The sequence below is a fragment of the Typopeltis vanoorti genome, chromosome 21 (assembly GCF_054136105.1).
Source record: "Typopeltis vanoorti isolate ZY-2024b chromosome 21, IOZ_Tvanoo_1.0, whole genome shotgun sequence".
Taxonomy (NCBI): Eukaryota; Metazoa; Arthropoda; class Arachnida; order Uropygi; family Thelyphonidae; genus Typopeltis; species Typopeltis vanoorti.
This window is the reverse complement of record NC_143569.1, coordinates 80104127-80124342: the sequence shown is the minus strand read 5'-3', so window position 1 is coordinate 80124342 and position 20216 is coordinate 80104127. Positions and strand designations below refer to the sequence as shown.

At 34.8% G+C, this 20216-nt stretch overlaps 1 protein-coding gene across 5 annotated transcripts in view; it reads left to right on the top strand.

Moving 5' to 3' along the window:
• Positions 1-20216, top strand: part of lwr (ubiquitin conjugating enzyme lesswright) — a 101840-nt gene that overhangs the window by 44690 nt on the left and 36934 nt on the right. For all 5 annotated transcript variants that reach the window (XM_090410966.1, XM_090410962.1, XM_090410963.1 and 2 more), the window contains exon 3: positions 9111-9194. In XM_090410966.1, the coding sequence (XP_090267092.1) occupies positions 9111-9194 (84 nt within the window). The remainder of the gene's footprint in view (positions 1-9110; positions 9195-20216) is intronic.

Below are 20216 nucleotides of genomic sequence, written 5' to 3'. Positions count from 1 at the left end.
TCTGCCGTTAAATTTTCTCTAAATTTCTTGTCAAATTATGGCTGAAAAACGTCAGCATTGCTACAATATTGCATACAAGCTATGTGTGATTGCATATGCTAAAGAACAAGGAAACAGGGCTGCAGAGAGACATTTCTCTCTCCCCCCCCCAACTGAGAAAATGATAAGCACTTGGCAGAATCAGGAAGAGGACCTAAGAAATCTTTTTTTCCTAAAAAATGTGTATAAAAATGGGGGTGCATCTTATATGCAGGCAAATACGGTAATTAACTCATTGATGTTATCGTTGTCAACCTCGTCAAAACCCAGTCCATGCCTGATGTTGGCAATTTCCTCAACAACATTATCCATTTCATTTGAAAAGCTTGCAAAATCTTTTGCACACTGTGGAAGAATGTGCTTCCAAACTGCATGCATATTGCTAGCAGTAATTTCATTCCAAGATTGAATATTTTCAATAGCAGATTTAACATTAAATTTCTTCCAGAATTCTACTGTCATAGAATTCTCACCAGATGTTGCTTCTATTACCTGTTTAAATGTTCTTCTCAGGTAGTATGCCTTAAAGGTTGCAATAATACCCTGGTCCATAGGTTGTATGAGAGAAGTTGTATTTGGCAGTAAAAATATCACTTTAATATTCTCACACAATGAATCAAGAGAGGTAGGGTGACCAGGTGCATTGTCTAAAATAAGCAGAGCTTTAAAATCAAGATTATTTTGCTCGCAAAAATTCTCAACTGTTGAACGAAAATAACTTGTGAACCAGCTTTCAAATAAAGATTTAGTAATCCATGCTTTCTTGTTAGATTTCCAAATAACTGGGAGGAAAGCTTGATTAATGCATTTGAGAGCCCTAGGATTTTGTGCCCTATAAATTACCATGAGTTTTAACTTTAGATCAATCGCCTTCTGCATTGCCATCGAATTGGAGAGTCATTCTATCCTTTGCGACTTTATTATTATTTTCCCAAGACCTCATGGAGTCAAAGACTCATCTGGAACTTTATAACCAGGCAGATTTCTCTGATTTGGTCAGAAAAGTCTTGGAAGGCGTTCGCTTCCAAAAAAAGTCTGGTTTCATCAACATTAAATATTTGTTGGTCACAATAGCCCCCTTCTTCCACAATTTTCTTCAAAATCTGGATAATTTGCAACCACCTCTTTATCTGCACTTGCAGCTTCACCTGTAATTCGAACATTATTTAGGCCATTTCTCTCTTTGAATCACTGAAACCACCCAGCACTAACGTGGAATTCTTTTACATCATTGATAGCCCTTTCTTTCAAGGTTGCAAATAGACTTAATTCTTTTTATTTAATAAGATTAAATAAAAAGGTGCTTAGCAGGATCCATTTTTGGTTATAATCTTCAATCCATGTAGAAAGAAGTATCTAATTCAGTCATTATAATTCTTTGATTTTGAATGGTCTGCATGCATGATAAACTTGAAGCAGACTTACCTTTTTCTCTATATTCAGCAGCTTTGCTTAAAATTGCTCTTATACTTGATTTACCCATTTTGTGTTCTTGTCCTATCTTTGCTCTGGACTCGCCTTGTCCATTTTTCTTTATTATTTCAAGTTTTTCTTCCAATGAGATTACTTTTCGAATCTTTTTTACACATCCACTTTTTTGCTCACTAATTCTTTTACTCATGATTAAAGCTTGGAAAGATACTTTAACTTAAAAAAGTAAGGAAACCACACTCATATAACATTGGAAAGGAGGCACAAGATACGATTATCAAAATGCTATGCAATTATATAGCAGACGACAAATTTTGGTGGTAAAAATTTGGAACATAGTGTACATGGAAGTAGTGTAGTATGCCATTAAAAATAACTTTGCGAAATGTTTTAAATCAGTAACTAAATTATTTCATTCTGGTGAATGATTTTTAAAATAGTTAGCCATAAAAATGTATAGATAGAAAATTTTTAAAATCTATAACATTTATTTTTAAGATGTATATAGGCGCACTAATCGAATTTTGGTATTGAAAAAAAAATGACTCTAATCGGGGGCACATTAATCGACGGATTACTGTAATTAGAAATGTTTCCTCATTTTTAATTTGGAATTCCGTTGATTTGGTGCTTTTATAGCAGCACTATTAAAATTAAAGCCAGTTTTTGTGGAAGTGAGATGAAGTATCACACACATACCACGGATATCTACATACACATACCATGATATATATATATATATATTCAATCCTATTGAATAGGATTGTCAGAGAAAATTGAGAATGGAATTTGATTCATATTGAGAAGGAATCGATTAGCTAGAGTAGCACAATGAGACTAAGTGTATTAAATGTTAAGTATGTTTCTCAGATTGAGATTTATAGAAAAGATATAGTAATTGCATATATGAGTGCTAATTCTCTACATAGCTTTGAGTGTTTGATTGACTCAGTGTCATAATAACATGTATTATATGTATTTTTCTTGAAATTAAATGTTTTTGTTTAAATATAAATGTTGTATTGCCTGAACTTAGAACCTATTGCACTTGCTCATAAAATTTAGTGAACCTCAAAAGGCAGGAGAATAGATAATATTGGTTTATGATTGCAAGTTGGAAAAATATAGTTGATAAGAGTGAATGCTGACTGTATTCTAACTCCTTGGTCATACAAGTTTAGTATAAGCTAGGATTCAGGGTGGTGCAGCGAAAAAAATAAATTTCTCTGAATTTTAATAAGGAGTTAGAACCAGTGCTGAGACAAAGAAATAGGCATCCGCCATTTGCATTTTCTTTGTCTCACAAACCAACAGCTTCATTCTTATCGGGGATTCGGCCTGAGTTGAATTAAGTGAGATAGAAGTTTAAAGTAAATGGTATGAAATAAGAAAAGAATAAATAGGAATTATTGAGAGAAAGATAGAATAGAGTGATATATAAATATAAGAGGGCCCAAAACATAGGAGAGTTGACACAACAACAGAATTATAAAAATTGTCCATATGCAATATAACCTGGTCTAAATATTCTTCCATCAAGTGAAATACTTGCATATGCATGACCCATTTTTGCTAAAGAGGATTCAGATTTGCCTGTATAAATTTTTATTTTTTATTACCAATCCATTTGATTTGCATAGTTCATAGAATTTCACGCTATATTTATGTTTTTTATGTATTCCCGAAACGCCAGTCTACCATGCCATAACACCATTGACTAATCAATACAGACGTTTCTGTTTGGTGTGTAGCTATTTTGCATTACACTATTAAAATGATCTAGGATTGGTCTTAATTTGTGCAATTTATCATTAGCTGCTTGGGAATTATCTGCAAAATGCAAATAACGCAATAAAATTTGAAATCGATTTTAGCTCATTTTAGAGCGCCAAAATGGCAAATTGTAAAGTTGATTTGTACTCCACTAATGCTCAATAGATGGTAAATTACAAGGACCCATATGAAGTAAAAGTCCAAGAAATAATTTCATTTCAGGTATGTCTGTTGCTTTTTGAAATTCTTTGACTTTTTTGGATCTGTGCTTGCCTTTGCTCAATGTTTTGTAAAGTATATAAATTGGTTTGTTCAATTAAAAGTGTGAGAAAATCTTCAGAAAAGAAAAGTTCAATCAACTTTTTGATACTGAAATTTGCAGTGTCAATTTTAAAACCCAAAGTTTCAACAAAGTCAAAATTGTGGGGGCTCTTGTTCTGAAATTTCCCAGTAAGTAAATGTTGATATATTTGGCTGGATGCAAACTTCATCTTCAAAAGTTTCTTCATCATCTGAGTTACTGCTAGAGTCATCTGTAGGATCATCTTCGAAATCGGAACCAAATCATTCATCAAATTCATCATCGCTCATATTAGCATAAGCTTCTAATTCTTTATCAGTAAGTTTTCTTTTACTGGCCATGGCGAAATTGAAGGTTTTTAGAGACTAGACTCAATAAACACCATCGTCAGCACATGTAATATATAGGTGGGGTGATACGAGATTACTCATAGTGACCTTGAAGGCATGAAAGCACTTTGCGTGCAGTAACAAACTATGCCCAACGAGCGTGGCAGCGAACGTGTTAATTTGTCATCACATTCAAATATATACCTGCAACGGTGTTGTGAGATCATATGGACTACTAAGATAACTGCACTACTCTTCTTCTAGGTCTTTTTCTGTTTCAGCAGCTACCACCTTGTTTCTGTAAATGTACTTATTGAATATATTTGCATACAAGATTTATTTGCCATTTATGAGATGGGAAAAATATTGGATATTTACACATCAAATATTACTTGTGGTGGAAAATATGCATGTCTAGAGATTATAATTACTAAATTTATTTAGCTCCAAAACAAGTACCCAGTCTTAAATCATGTTGAAGTAATTTGATTGTAAATTACTTCAACATGAGTAATTATCTGATGAAAAAGCTCCAACTAGAACATGAATTTTTCATTATTTAGATAGTGTGAAATTCCTGTGGCTTCTGAAATAGTTTGATCTGCATTTGATATTGACTGAATTTCAGCAAGACAGCTTTTTAACGGTTGCAAATTTTCGTAAACTTTGCTCACAGTGCGTATGATAAAGTTTCATCTTGTAGTAGATGGGCACGGAATGGCGACGTTTATATGCTTATGAAGAATTGTTACACATTGTGGTAATCTCGAAAAATGTTGATATAGCCATAATATTGGAGAAAAAAATTCTTGAGTTCCGCGTAACACTTGTTACATTTTTCATTATATGATTCAGTTGGTGAGCATAACAATGAGTGAAATGTGCGTTATTATAAAATTCTTTAACTTTGCTTGAACGCCCCCTTTGTTACCCTTCATGACATTTTCATCATCAAATGTCGAGCTATTAGTTTTTGTCTATTACCTTGAAGGATAATATCTAACTCTAGAATACATTTGGATAATCCATCTGCAGTTTGATTCTCTGGAATAAAGAATCCCCAAAAGTGTTCAAATATTTCTTCATTCAATATGTACCGAAAAACAATAACTATCTGAGAGTGTTTGAAACATCCGTTGTGTTATCAGCAATGACAGCTACAAATGAAGCTTCTTCAATATCCTTATTTACTTCATTTTGGTATATTTGATAAAGACAATCGAGTATCTCATTCTGAATAGTCTTAGAAACAGCTTTAAACATTGTACTGGTTTCTAAATGGTTTCTTAAATCTGGATCTAATTTAGATGCAAAATTCACTAATCCCCTAAATAGACATGGATTTGCTGAATCATCTTTTTCGTCATGTCCTCGTAAAGGAATTTCAAAATTTCCACAAAATAAGTCAATTATCTTGGATAAAATTTCATGGTTTTTAGCAACCTTTTTGTTATGCTCATTAATTGAAATTCTGTAGGCCTCACTAAGTTTTTGTTTAATATCTACAGTTCCTAAAAGCGACAAAGAAACTGCATTTTCAATATGTTTTTTTTTTTTGACGTTTCATGTTTTTCTGTTTTTTCTTTCATTTTATTTATATTTACAAAACCATTCTTTGTCCACTGCGGATCATTGCGATGGCCTCATATTTTAATAGAAACTTTCTTAGCGAGAGTCAACTGTGAAAATTTAAGTTTTTGTAGTTCACTTACTGTCACAGAACTTATTTCTTGAGGTTGCATTTCTGGGTTCATAATTGTCAATAACCCCAGTAATGTTCTAAAATAAAAACTATAACAAATATTATGTCTTTAATTGTAATGTCCAAATATTTAAAGAGACGGAGTGAACACGATAAGCACTACGAACACTCTACTATTGGCGCAAACTGCACATAAACAACATTGGAACTGCTCAACGGATAGTGCCGCATTACGCTAATAGCTGGCATCTCACTATGACGTGCATATGCTTGCGCGCTTAGCAATATGACACTGTGGTAAACACAGTGCTGCTAGTGTCCTTCACGCTCCTAAGTGTTACAAGATGGATTTTTATTCTTTTTTATACAAAATAAGAGAATTGTATAGGATTGTTGATGATAAAATTAAATATTACAAGCAAATAAAAATAAATTAATAAATATGTTTATATATCGAGAAAAATTGGGGGTGCTGCAGTGCCTATGCATGAGCCGTCCCTGCTGGTTAGACTTAGCCAACATTCTAAAAGTAGCTAAGTCTCTAAAAAGGAATCTCAGGATGAACTCTCTGCACTTACAAGCTGTGCAGGACAAGGATAACATTGTCGCCAAAGTGGATAAGGATAATGCTTCAATAGCACTCAATTGCTCTGAATATGATAGAAAAATATTTATTCAAATCAATGTACTTGCTGCTTAATTGACACTGATCCCACCCAAACACAAAAAAGCACTCCAAAAATGACCTGAAATGATCCAGAAGCTTTAACCTTATAATTCCAAGCTCCTTCTGGTTTATAGACTACTAAAAATATGCAAACCCTTCAGACCTATGTGGACAGTATTGGTGGCCAGTGTCTTTTTGGCCACTTATAGTGGCCAAAAGACACTGGCATGATGGTCAGTTTTTATATAGCATGCCTATTCACAAAATAACCACCACTGGACCAATTCAGACTTTCCTCTGACATAGTCTTATTCAGTTTTACCATGAAGTCAGCCTATTATGTGGCAAGGAAAAACCTATATGCAGATTGAAGGCACAGATATAGCTCCCCTCCCCATCCTTGGATTTTTCATCCTGCAAAACAGGCAAACTGACCATTAGAACACACACAATTAACAGACATAATACACTGGTTTCATAGTCTGAGTTGTTTTGGCCATACATCCAGACCAACTATTTCTTCTTCCTCCCTCTTTTCATGGAACATTTTGAAAACGCCCTACATTTGGCACCTCTCAAAACTATTCTATTTGAATGATGTATTCTCCATATGGCTGGTATATATTGGAAATGCTTTTAATGCACTTCAGCAGCCCCAACACCCAAGGATTATTTCACCATAGAAAAGGAATAAATAGTTTGTACTTCCTTGACACTCTGGTCACCAACTTCCCAATGGATCCTTATCCTTTTCTGTCAATAAAAAACCTGCCCACATTGGAAGGTATGTACATCACCATCCCTCTCAGTAGTATGGTGTTATCAAAAACCTGAGCTAATCAAGCTAGAACAATTTGCTCATAGAGCACACTACTCTGTTGCAAATGTGTTTGATTTCTGTGGATACTCTTCAGCCTGTGGATCCTTTCCCTTTCACAAAATTAGTAGAACATCCCCCTCCAAAAATTATAATTACTTAATCAAAAATATTTTTTCTTTCTAAAATATTTCAGTAATTGTAGAAATTATTTATTTATATACAGCAGATTTCTGCTTTTATATACTACAGAACTATAATAGGCACAAATTTTGATTTCTTGCAGATATTTACTGTTAATTTACTCTTTTTTTTTTTTTTTTGCATTGAGTTGCATATATTTTGACTTTGTTTTTTGGGAATGCTTCCCCCCTCCCACTTTATTTTATTTTTTTAAATGCTATATATAATTTTTTTTCTTGTCCATATTTGGAGTACCTCAGACAAGAACAATTACTCTCTCCCCCTTTCATATTTTGCTTTTCAACATGGTATTTGTTATACCCAGGGTGTTCCAAATTAAATTACCCCTATTCAGAACAATCTGTAGAGCAAAATACTCTCGAACTTGGTGGATGCCCTAACCAGATCATGGGGAAGATTATTTTGGGGGGGAGGAATAAATAAATAAAGAATAGCTTAAAAAATAACTGATATAGGAAATATGATACTGTGAGCAGAAGAAAATTACATGAATGTGAACCCAGATAGTATATGATTATGAATGATTCAGAGTTGATGACAAATGAAGTTATTCAATGTTTATTTTGCTCGTTTCATAAAATAACGTGGTACAAAAAATTTATCACATAATGAGCTAACAAGGAGATCCAGGTGATCAGTGGATGTGACATTCAATGTACTGGCCTTTATGCAGAACCAATAGCTATATACCATTGTCTACAGTGGAACACAACTGATCTGTTGTAAGGTTTCACATTTCTGATTTTGTATTTCAAATCTGCCTGATTGAGAGCTTTGCCCTGATACACAGTGTTTTTGGGGTAATCTCAAAGCCAAAAGTCCCATGGTTAAGGTCTAACGAATGCATTTGCCATTTCATAGAAAATGAGCAAATGATTACTCTCTCCTCTGTGAAATGTTGACACAATAATTGTTGAACTTTACATCTTATACTGTTGGGTTCAGGCACCCTCTTTATTGTAGTTGTGGGATGATAAAATTGTGCAATATATCCTGAAAACTTGCAGCCATGTCCGTGCAAGTCGCAGGTCAAGTTCAATGGATTTCTTCTATGAAAAATGGCACAATAATGAACTTAGCCATAAATTTATCTGTACTATAACCTTTAGTGAATATAAGGGAACTTGTTGACATGCATGAGGATTCTCTGTAGCCAAGATGTGGCAGTTTTGAGTGTTTATACTGCCTTACAACTCATGTGGTATACAAAATTCACCATATTTTCTCACTCACAGTGTCATATTTCCTCTATCAGTAATTTTTGAACTTTTGTCAAAATCTCTTCATGATTATGTTATAGTGCCAAGTCTGAGGGTATTCCTTCCATCTACTGGTTCTACAGAATCTTTTGAGTAGGGATGCTTTAATTTGTAAATACCCTGTGTATGTACAGTTTGTTTATGTACTTATCTTTTCCTGTCAACCCAGCTAATGCTCTGGGACCACCTGTATTAACTTCCAAAGAGAGCAGTTTTCAGAATTCTGTATACTTTTGAACAAGACAAACTGATCTGTATAGCTATTCAAAAATTCATAATTTTTTTATGAATTAGAAAAACAAGTTAATTTTTATTACGGAGGCCTCTGGAAGTGTAAAAACTCCTTTTTGGAAAAATACAGTCAGTTTTGTTCAGCTGTATAACAGCATTCATGGTCAAAATCTTTTCAAAATTGAGTACTTTGGATGTAGCACTGAATGATGTAAATTTAAATGATCTCTACATGTAAATGATCACTGCTTCATAGGATAGCTATCTAACAATTGATGTTCTAAATAGGATTCTAATTTTTATTTAATTAACTAATTTGTTGTTATTCATTATTTGTTCAACTTCTGTTTCATTTAGGGATTTGTTGCTCGCCCAACAAAGAATAATGATGGTACATTAAATCTCATGAATTGGGAATGTGCTATTCCTGGAAAAAAAGGGGTATGAAAATTTACTTAACTTGAAATTACTGTTTGTGTGAAAGCTTCAGAGATTTTGTTAAATTGTAGTAATATATATATATATATATATATATATATATATATTATTTTTTTCACATGTACCAAGTAGCCAAAACCATATCAAATATTTCTGCCAAAAGTTTACTTCAATTTTTATCCCTTAGTAAGTCTAAACTATGAATTATTTTATTTTAATAAAATAAAATAATTTAATAATAATAAAATGTAGTTTATTTGTAATTTGAGAATATTATACTGGATCTACTTGTGTTTTGCTTTATTTTCTGGTACACCAATGCTTTTTTCTTATTTTTGCATTGATTTTTAATGTTACTCCAGACTGAAATATAATGCTAATAAACAGAAGGCAAAAAAAAGGAAGGTCATTTTTTGGAGGGAGGCGATTAGTCTGGTGGTTAATTGTAGCAGTTGGCAATCATATTATAAAAGAAAAAAATTAACAGATCTTACACAGTAAATCCTCTTTGCATGATCCAGTATATAGCCAGTTTCATTTTACTTGTGTGCAATATATATATATATATATATATATTTTTTTTTTTTTTTTTTTTTCCCCTTCAGAATTCATTTTTACTCTGTTGGAATATTATGAAAAGGTTTTAATGACTGATACCGAGAGAAAAAAGATGACATGGCATATTTGAAAAGACTACTAGTTTACTAGTAGTTTTTATATATATATAAATAAACTTGATAAAATAAAAAAATATATCCTTAGCTCACCAATGGTACAAAATGTGCTATAGGTTTGCAAATAACCTTTCATGGGTGGGAGCAAAAACTCATATCATAAAATTCCTGATATTATATTATTATTATTATATAATAATAATAATTAGTACAACACCAAGGCAACTCGAAGCAGAGGTGGAGCAAGCTCCCTCACTATCCTTGATATTTTCTCATAATGTAAAACACAGCTCCTAGGAGATGTAATACTGCCTTACATTATGAGGAGAGGTCACTACCCAGACCGGTTTCAACCTTTTTTGAGGTTTCATCAGTGAGTAGGTAGACCTGGGGGATATGAAAGTTTAAGTGAAAAGAACTTGCATACCTTCACTATATGAATGCCAGAATGGTGTGCCCATATATTATAACTAAGATAAAAAGCCAAACGGCTATTTTTTCTGGCGAAGTTAATTAAATTAAGGGGATAAAAATCCCTTATTATTTTACAGCCAGTATGCGAAACTCTTAGATCGTAGTTTTCGATCTCAGAGTTTCGCATACTGGCTGTATGCGAAATATTATTACAAGGCTCATCGAGGGAGGACACCTACTCTATAACACTGTCTCCACCAACACCATCTACCGCCCAGCACCACCACCAGTAATATTTTCTCAATCACAAACATCCATACCCATGGCGGGATTTGAACCCGCAGCCTTTCAGCTGGAGAGCTGATACACTAACCACTTGGCCAACCAGGGCCAGCATACCCCAAGAGAGTGTACAGGATAATTGTGATAGTATACTACATGAAAAGGTTACACCATTACTAATTTCCAATCAACAATTTTCCTCCAAATTAATCTGTTATCTGTCAAGATTCCAATATTATCAGATCTTATATTTCTGTTTTTTAAGGTGCTTTTTACTGTATCAATCCATGTACATCTTTATGTCTTTTCCCTGCCAACCTGGAAAAGAATACTTGTTTCGCTAATCTTTCCTCTTCCATTCTGTTTAGGTGACCACACCACTTTAGATTAGATCTACTTACACATTCTTGAATGCTAACAATGTCTAATTCCTTTCCTAATATATTTTTTAATGATTCTGCCATTGGAGTCATCTGATCAAGTATTTTATTTCTAATCCAGCTCTCAGATTCATAACTTAAAACTGATTTGATCACTGTCTTGACTAATTTCTCTCTTATTCCATATAAATTTATGCAGCTGGCTACTCACCATAGCAGTGTTGCTTATATTGTTGTTGTTTAACTTACCATCTTTGCTAATATCTGTGTCTAAATAGCTGAAATATTTTACTTGTTCTATAGGCTCTCCATTCAGAATGCAGTTAATATGCTCACTGTTTCTGCCTATTTTCATAGTTTTGGTCTTTTTTTTTGCTGACTCGTGCCAAATTTGTTACAGCTGTTATTCAATTTAGTTAAAGAATCCTGGAAAATTGTGCTAGATGTTTTAAGAAATACAGCATCATCTGCAAAAAGCTAAGTTTGACATCTCCAATTCTGATCAGCTTAATGCTACTTTCTTTCATGTGATCTAAATAGATTAATTAGAGTGGAGATAGGGTGAATCTTTGTCTTACACCTGATTTACATCAAACCATCTTCCTGTATCTCCTTCAATTCTAACTGTTGATTTACAACTTATATATGGAATATGTTAAAGGAATACCAAGAAATTTATACTTGGGTTTAATTCTTTCCCCAAGGAAGCAAAACAGTGTTTTATGTGGGAAATTATTCACTTTTGAGCTATTTGTATATAGAGGCTAATGACTTCGTATCACTTGTCTTAGTATGTATCCCATAATGCAAAGCACATCCCCTTTTGGACATGTATAATACAATGCATAATGGTAAGGGTTACTACCCAGACCAGTTTCAACCTTTATTGAGGTCTCATCAGTGGGAGCGAGACCCGGGAGAGGTACCCAGGTTGAAGTAATGCAGAAGTTTTATATATCTCATATACAAGTAGACAAAAGGTGCTTGACCTTATTAATAAAAATCTCTTGATGAGAGAAAGATGTAGAATGTTTTTTTTACCTTGAATTTATTATATGTTAAAGATACCAAGAAATTTTATACTTGGTTTTAATCCTTCCCCAAGGAAGCAAAACAGTGTTTTGCTCATGAAATGCTCTATATTTAAGTAGGAGCTAATTGCATATAGAGGCTAATGACTTCATATCACTTGCCTTAGTATGTATCAATGTATCTTTGCATTATGATTAGATACCAAGAAATTTTATACTTGGTTTTAATCCTTTCCCTAAGGAAGCAAAACAATGTTTTGCACATGATGAAATATATTCATGTCTGAGCTACTTGTATATAGAGGCATATCACTTGCCTTAGTATGTATCAATGTATCTTTGCATTATGGGACACATACACGTCTCTATATAGAAGTAGCTCAGACATGAATATATTTCATGTGTAAAACATTGTTTTGCTTCCTTGGGGAAAGGATTAAAACCAAGTATAAAATTCTTGGTATCTTTAACATATAATAAAACCAAGGTAAAAAAAACTTGCTACATTTTTTATATATAGAATATGTATTGCTCTATAATTATGGTTTTTTGAAAAGCTTTTCTCTGGACACCTTGTCATATTTCCATTTTTTAATTTTCTGTTGTAAAGTGAAAATCCGATCTTGACAATCTTTATTTGGCTTGAACTCAACTTATTCTTCTCAAAGTTTCTCTTCCACGATATTTCTCAACCTCTTTTAACATATACTTGTATGAAACTTCCTTGCCACACTAAGTAGAGAAATTCCTCTGTGATTTTGCATTGCTGTTTCATGCCCTTTATATATACAGGGTGTTCGGGATAAATTTGACATATTTATAATTAATTATATTTTTCCGTAAGTTACATGTATTAACACACACTTCTCTTCATTTAAAAGTTTGGACCCTTCTTCATTCATATACAAGATGTCAGAAAGGATGGATAGCTGGTACCCACCTGAATCATGGAAGAGAATAACTTGTATCATGATGATTCGTGCCCGCCATCAAAATAAGGATATTACGACTGCTGCCCAATGCTCCCTGAATACAGTAAAAACAATCAGGCATGAACTAGAGACTTGCAATGGTGACTACGAGGATGTAGCAAGAAGAAAGATCCCTAGCAGACGATCTGATTGCGTTCGTACAGCAGAATTCCTTGCAAATCTGCAGGAACAGGTGTTGAAGAACCCTGGCATTGGAATTCGGGCTTTGTTCGTGGAGTTGCTAACTGTAGTCAAGCCCTGGATAACAAGGGTAGCCAATGGTAGGCCGTATGTATGGCAGCAGGATTCGGCCCCTTGCCACACCTCTGGGAAAAGTCAAAAATGGTTGTCTGAAAATTTCTACGACTTCACCAGTCCAAATGTTTGGCCTCCAAACTCCCCAGACCTTAACCCCATGGATTATTTTGTATGGGGCGCAGTTGAAAAAGACACCAATCGCACTTCCAGTAATACAAAAGCCCAGTTAATGGATAAAATTAAAACAGTTTTTGCGGCCCTTCCCAGGGAGACTGTAGCATCAGCTTGTTCGAGGTTCCGAAGCAGAATTGAAGCTGTGATCGATGCTAATGGTGGTTATTTTGAGTAAATCTTGTTGATAGTATTGTAATTAACTCTGCCTGTAATGTTTTTTTGTCAATTCATTAAATTTAATAGATACAAAGAAGATTTTCTTTTTCCTTACGAAACTGTCAAATTTATCCCGAACACCCTGTATATATAGATGGGAACTATTAGAGCATCTATTACAATCATCTGGAATATGACCTTCTAACTAGGCCCTCTGAATTATTTGTATGTGTAGCGTCTTTTTGTCTCTGTCTCAGTAATGCTAATTATGTCCACTTGGTGGTTTTCCAATTCTTCTGCAAGTTCAATTTCCTTTCCATTAATATTCCTCATATTGATAGTTCATATCGTCAGTTCTTCTGGCTTTGGGTTTCTTCTTCTTCTAGATGTTGAGTTAGAGTTTGTTCCAGTAGTTGCCTTTTAACTGTTTGCCCTGATTCCCTGAATTAAACCACAGAGGCCTTGTTTAACTGGGTGACATCCCAAGCTGCATGAAATCTCATGTTCTACCATCATATGTGTTTGTAGTTTAAGCCAATAGAGAGTACAATTTGTTTGGTTAAGGCCCAAATTGCCAGCCCATCCTCATTTGTTCGTACCTAGTATTTACTTACTAATGGTGTGTGTGCCGCTTAAAGGTGAGGACTGGGCATCAGGTCAGAAGCCTCAGTCAGTTCTCTACATTCCTAAAAGCCGTATGGAGGTCTCTTCCCAGTTATTTGACTTTGATGCTTAAGTGACCCCTCCCTCATAGGACTATGTGCTCAGAATACTTTCATTTGTTTCACTTATTGTTGTGTATGCTATTACAATTTTGATATTGTATTCCTGAAGATGTTTCTATGATAGAAATGAAATATCAGAATAATGAAACTGGTTATTTATTTCTCTGTGCTATATTTATTGCATTCGATTTAATTATGATGTAAACTAGCACCTAAGCCTAAATACATGTCCTTTTGTTATCCAAAGTAAATGCATCTCATTCCATCATCCTCAATGGAAATTGGGAATTATCTCAATTTTAAAGAACTGGTGCAAGAATGATTTTATTTATTTGTATCCAAACACAAGTGGTACAGTAGTAAGTCAGTAGTACAACATTATTTACAATAAATTAAGATACATTACAAATGAGAGCAGCTTAAATTTGATAGGTGAATTATACAGGGAATAATAAGTAAAATATGAAGAAAGAAACCTATACATAAGTTATATACAATAAATATAGTCAGATGTTCCTCCGTTATCTTGAAAAATCAACTGCTCTATGTGCAGGATATAAGGTCCTCTTTTGTGCATGGTGATTGAAGAAAGGGACTAGAAACAAGGTGTTCCATGGACTGGGTTGTCTTACAATTATCTGGTCCAGTGAGGTAGCCCCATTTGGTGAGGTTTTGTTTGCAGCGTCCTGTTGTTTGAAGTCTGTTAAGGCTTTTCCAAGTATTCCAGTCCAAGTGGGCACCACGTGGAAGATGTTCAGCTGTTTGAATACCAGTATTATTCTCAGGGTATAGTGTAAGCCATTGAAGTCTTGTCTCTGGAGGGTTTTTAGGTGGTTCAACAGTTGCTAGGATGTTATGTCGGGATCTTAGTCTTTGGGGCACCGAGGTCTGGCCAAATAGTGGGTGGCGTTCATCATTCGTCAATTGAGAATGCTGATCTTCAAATTGAAGGGGGTTCAATACCAGCTAAAGTATACAGGTCTTTTAGTGGTGTTGGTTTCAGACATCCTGTAATTAAGCAGCAGCTTTCATTCAATGCTGGGTCAAAATTTTCAGCATGGCAGGATCTGGACCATATGCGGCAGGCGTATTCAGCAGAAGAATAGCAAAGGGCCAAGGCAGAAGATCTCAGTGTGCTAGGATCTGCACCCCGTTTGGAGGAACTAAGCTTTCTTAGTATGTTGTTTCTTGCATTCACTTTTGCCTTCGTTTTTTTCTGTGTGTGTTTTATATGAAAGGGTGCAATCGAGAGTCACACCGAGGTAGATTGGGTTCCAGGAATGTTCTAAATTAGAGCCTTCTCAAGAAATCTTCCTTGGTTTCCTTATTTTTAAGGTGGAAAAGGCCAGTCTGGATTTTCAAGGAGTTTTGGTTTTAATTACCAGCCAAAGTATAGGTCTTTTAGTGGTGTTGGTTTCAGGCATCCTGTAATTAAGTGGCAACTTTCATTCAATGCCAGGTCAAGTTTTTCAGCATGGCTGAAAAACTTTTTCATTGTTAGTAATGATGTAAAATTTTCACGTAGTATTATCGTATCCTGTACACCCCTTGAGGGTACATATCAGGAATTTAATGATGATGGTTTTAATAATTGCTGCTATAAAATGTGGTTAGACTATTTAAGGCAAGTGATAGAGTAGTTTCAGTGGACTTGAAATTTTTTGATTGAGTAGCTATGGCAAGGTCATCAGCATAGATAAAATTTCTAGTTCCTGGAAAGATGGGGAGATCATTGATGTACGTGTTGAAAAGTAATGGTGATAACATACTTCCCTGGGGGATGCCAGCGGCTCTTCCTACTCCCTAGGTCCACAAAAAAGCATCTGTTTTCCAAGAGTGATTGGATCAGGAGAACAAGGCGATAGTCTCTAGTTATTCTGTTTATTTTATTTTATTTTATTTCTGTGTGTGAGATGGTTTATGGTATCATATGCTGCAGTTAGGTCTACAAAGACTGCTCCTGTGGCTAGTTTTTGCTCATAACCATTTTCTATATAGTGAGTGAGGTAGAGAATTTGTGATGTACAGGGTTTGCCTGATCTAAAATCAGCCAGCTCAGCAATAAGATGATTCGATTAGGGGTTGTAGCCTATTCGAAATTAATCATTCACAGAGTTTGAAGAGGTTGCTGAGTAGTGATATAGGTCTGTAATTTTTTGCTTCGGTTGGAGTTTTCCCTGGTTTCAGAAAGGCCACCACTTTAGCATGCCTCCAGATAGTCGGTATCCTTAGGATTCTGAGACAAGTATTGTATGGTTTTAATAACCACTGTTCAGTCCTGCATCCAAAATGTTTAATTTATTCATTATAGATGTCATCAAGGCCTGCAGATTTTCTGGGTTTTAATAGGTTTATGGCAACATTGAGTTCAGTGATGGTGAAATCTGAGTTAATCATATTTTGTTCCTCACTTGGTGTTCTAAGTATCTTATTTTCTCATCTCATCTTCCTTTTACCTTGCAGTGTCAAGGGTTTATTAATCATCGGACCTCGAACCGTTCACAGGATAAGGTCAGCCCCCATGTCCTGTAGTGTTGAGTTCTCAAGGCCGGTTTGCCTGCTTTGTGTGATGAAAAACCCCAGGATAAACTGTGGGGAAAACCCTACTGTCCATGCCCAAGACTAGCTAACTTGGCTATGGCTGAGGAAGATCCTTCAGCTCCTCATATCACCGACTGGAATCGAACCTAGGACATTCCTTCCCCAGGCAGGCATATGGTTGTGAAGTGCACAGCCACTAGGCTAACCGCGTGGACTGTATTGTTTTTTTTTTTTTTTTTTGGTGCTTTTTAGGGAATTTCCCATTCAGCAGCAGCAGCTGGTGAGCAATTTGATTAGATGTTACCTTTGAATGCTCATATGGCTTAGTGAAATCCTTCCAAATTCTGTTGATAGAGTTCCATTCCTGTCCGCTACTATGGATCATATCAAGGGCTTCTATTTTTTTTTTTTTTTTTCCTGAGGAACGCCTTTCCTCTACCATCTTGGAGCATAATTTTTCTCCTGCTTGGATAGTCTTCTCTGAGAAAGGGTTGGTGTTGTAATTAGCATACTAGGCTTGTATGTCACTGGAAAGGCCTGGAATGTAGTTTGTGCAGCATCCTCGGCGGATGTGTTTGGTGGAGATTTCCTCAAGATTTTTATGAATTTGGGATACTCTTGAGGATTTGGAGGGACTGGTTCTATGGAGCGGTCAGGATCTTCCATGAAACCCTTCCAGTTAGCATTTTTGGAATTAAATAGTCATCTGTAAGGGATTGTGTTAGGCATAATGGCTTGGTTGAATTGAAGCATTATAGGTCTATGTGGAGTGGGATTTAAAACCTTTTTAACACAAAGTTGGATATTTTTGAGCTAACAAATATGAGGTTAGGGTTATAGCCTCGCTTCCATCTGCCACTGTTGAAAGATGCAGGGAGTTTTAGATTATGTATCAGGTTTAGAGAAAGGTTTTCAGCCCATTTTTCAACAAGTTCTCCATCTTTGTTGGACTTTGTGTAACCCCAGTTAATACTATGACTATTAAATTCACCTAATACAACATTAGCCATGCATGCATTATTATTGAGGAGGATGTCAGGGAAGGAGAAAGATTCTTCTGGCAGTTTATAAACTTGAGGTGATTGAGATATTTTTAAATGTAATTGTAATAATCTCAATGTTTCTGTTGTTCATTGAGTCAATGGACGATGGAATTAAGTTTTCTTTTGTAAATATTGCACTACCATATTTATCATGCGGTATCTCTTTGAGTTTCATGCCATGGATGTAAGGTCTTGCGACACCTTCCCCTCTGTTAGTTTCTTGCAGGCATAGTACATCACAGTCATTATCTCTGCAAATATTTGCAATGAGATCTTGCTTGACACTAGAGAAACTTTCAGTATTAAATGATATTATTTTTAGGCGGCCCCAGGTAGGATCCTTTAGGGCAGGAATTTGGGAGCATTTTAGTTCAATAACTTGTGTTTGGTTGATAGCAGCTTTAGCTTCCTCTAATGGGTACTAACAGGGGTGTAGGAACGAGAACCGAGCTGCTGCCACTGCACCCCGCAAGAATGATTAAAGATAAAGTGAAAAAGAAAGATGAGCTTAGTCTTTTATTCCATCAATTTTTTTTTTTAATGGCTGCTCAGTTACTGAATAAGTTATTCTTCTCTGAGTAACCAACTTGTACAATTGCAAAAATCGATTACAGAGGTGCCATTTCCTTATCCTACATTGGCAGTTTCATTACTATGTATGCAGTAGTTTCTCAAACAATATTAGAACTACTTTTTAACTTGGGCACATCTGCCTGAATTTTTTATGATGACCAAATGACAGTTTCCCTGTTGTATACTCCAGTATGTTTTCAAAATTTTGTGTATTGGCTAAACTTACATCAGACAGAATGAAAGAAGCTTGGAAATCCTTTAAAAAAATAAAGTTACTTTGAGTATAAAAAGAGAAATTAAAAATGGATTTGAAACAACCACATTTTGAATATCCTTGGAGCTGATACATTAATGTGACACATTAAATTGGAACTAGAACTGTTTCCAAATATCGTGAGGCATCTGTTGTCAGAGCTCTGTTATGCCATTGGCATCATAACTATCTAAAGCCCCTGTGCAATGATAAACATTTCACGATACATGTCATACGATGCACATTGCTAATCTGTTATTGATATGTTTCAAAATATCTGTTAGAAGTGTTCAGATATTTTTGTGTATTCTCTTGTACATTTATCTTCCTGCTGAAGTTGCTAGCCATTGAAACATGTAGGAGTTTATAAGGTTTTTGTTTTAACTAGAAATCTAAGATGCAATTCCCCAGTTTTTTTTTTTTAACTGTTATTCTCATAGTTTAAGTTCAGTATCAAAAGAAAATAGCACTAAACCTTCATAGCAAAATTTGAGATATTCAACTTAGCTCTTCATTTTTTTGTAGGTGATGTTGTGCTTCTAGAGAAATGCAATTCTTCAGAACCCTACCTATACTGAATAACTGCTCTAACAAATTTGGTATGAAAATAGGCAGGAAGGTAGAAAACAATTGCAAATTAAATATGGAAATTGAAATAGAATCTGCAGAGCTGTATGGTGGAGAAATTTATTCAAATTGCTCAAGTATTTCATTTTACCAAAAAAAAAACAACTAGCAATAATCAAGAAAGTAATCAAAACAATTTTAACTTGTGGATCTCAGAGTTTTATTCGAATAAAGAAATTGATTAAAGATTAAAGACTATAGACTTTAATCTTTTAAAGACTATATGAGGGTTCTGAGAAAAATTAGGAAAGTGAACAAATTGGCATCATTGGCAGAGTGTGTTCATGTTATAAATGAAGATGCTAGAAAGGAGCTTGATATTGTTAGACTTCATGAATATGTGAGCAGAGCTAATCTAAGGTGGTATGATTATTTAAACAGAATGGAATAAGAAAGAGTAATGGAACTGGTATCTGGTGATAGGGTGTGGGTCTGGTGAAGTCCAAGTGTTAGGTGAATTGGTGTGGTTGGTACAGTAGATCAAAATATAAGATCTGACAGTGTTATTGACCTGACACACAACGTAGTTTGAAAGAAAATTGCTAATAGGAAGGTAGTAATAACAAACTGTAGTTTACATTATTAGTCTTCATTGTTTTTACTACCTGTGGTATCCTGTATACTAAAGTATGGAGTGGTGTGCAGAATACCATTTTTTAATATTCCATTCACCTGTTTGAGAGTACATATTTGGAATTGACAGTAGTTTACAATAAATGTATGGCTACTGCTTGGGAATTGGCTTCAGGCTGTACATGATCAATGATTTTTTGTAGTGTGAGCTTCCTGTGCTTTTGGAGAATATTCAGTGGTGTGGTGGCCTTGCATCATGATAAGCCTTCACTGCTATTTTGCCAGTTTCCAAGCATCTGAGCCATGATTATTCCAGTGGTTAGATTGATCAAGCAAGTCCTTTCTCAACT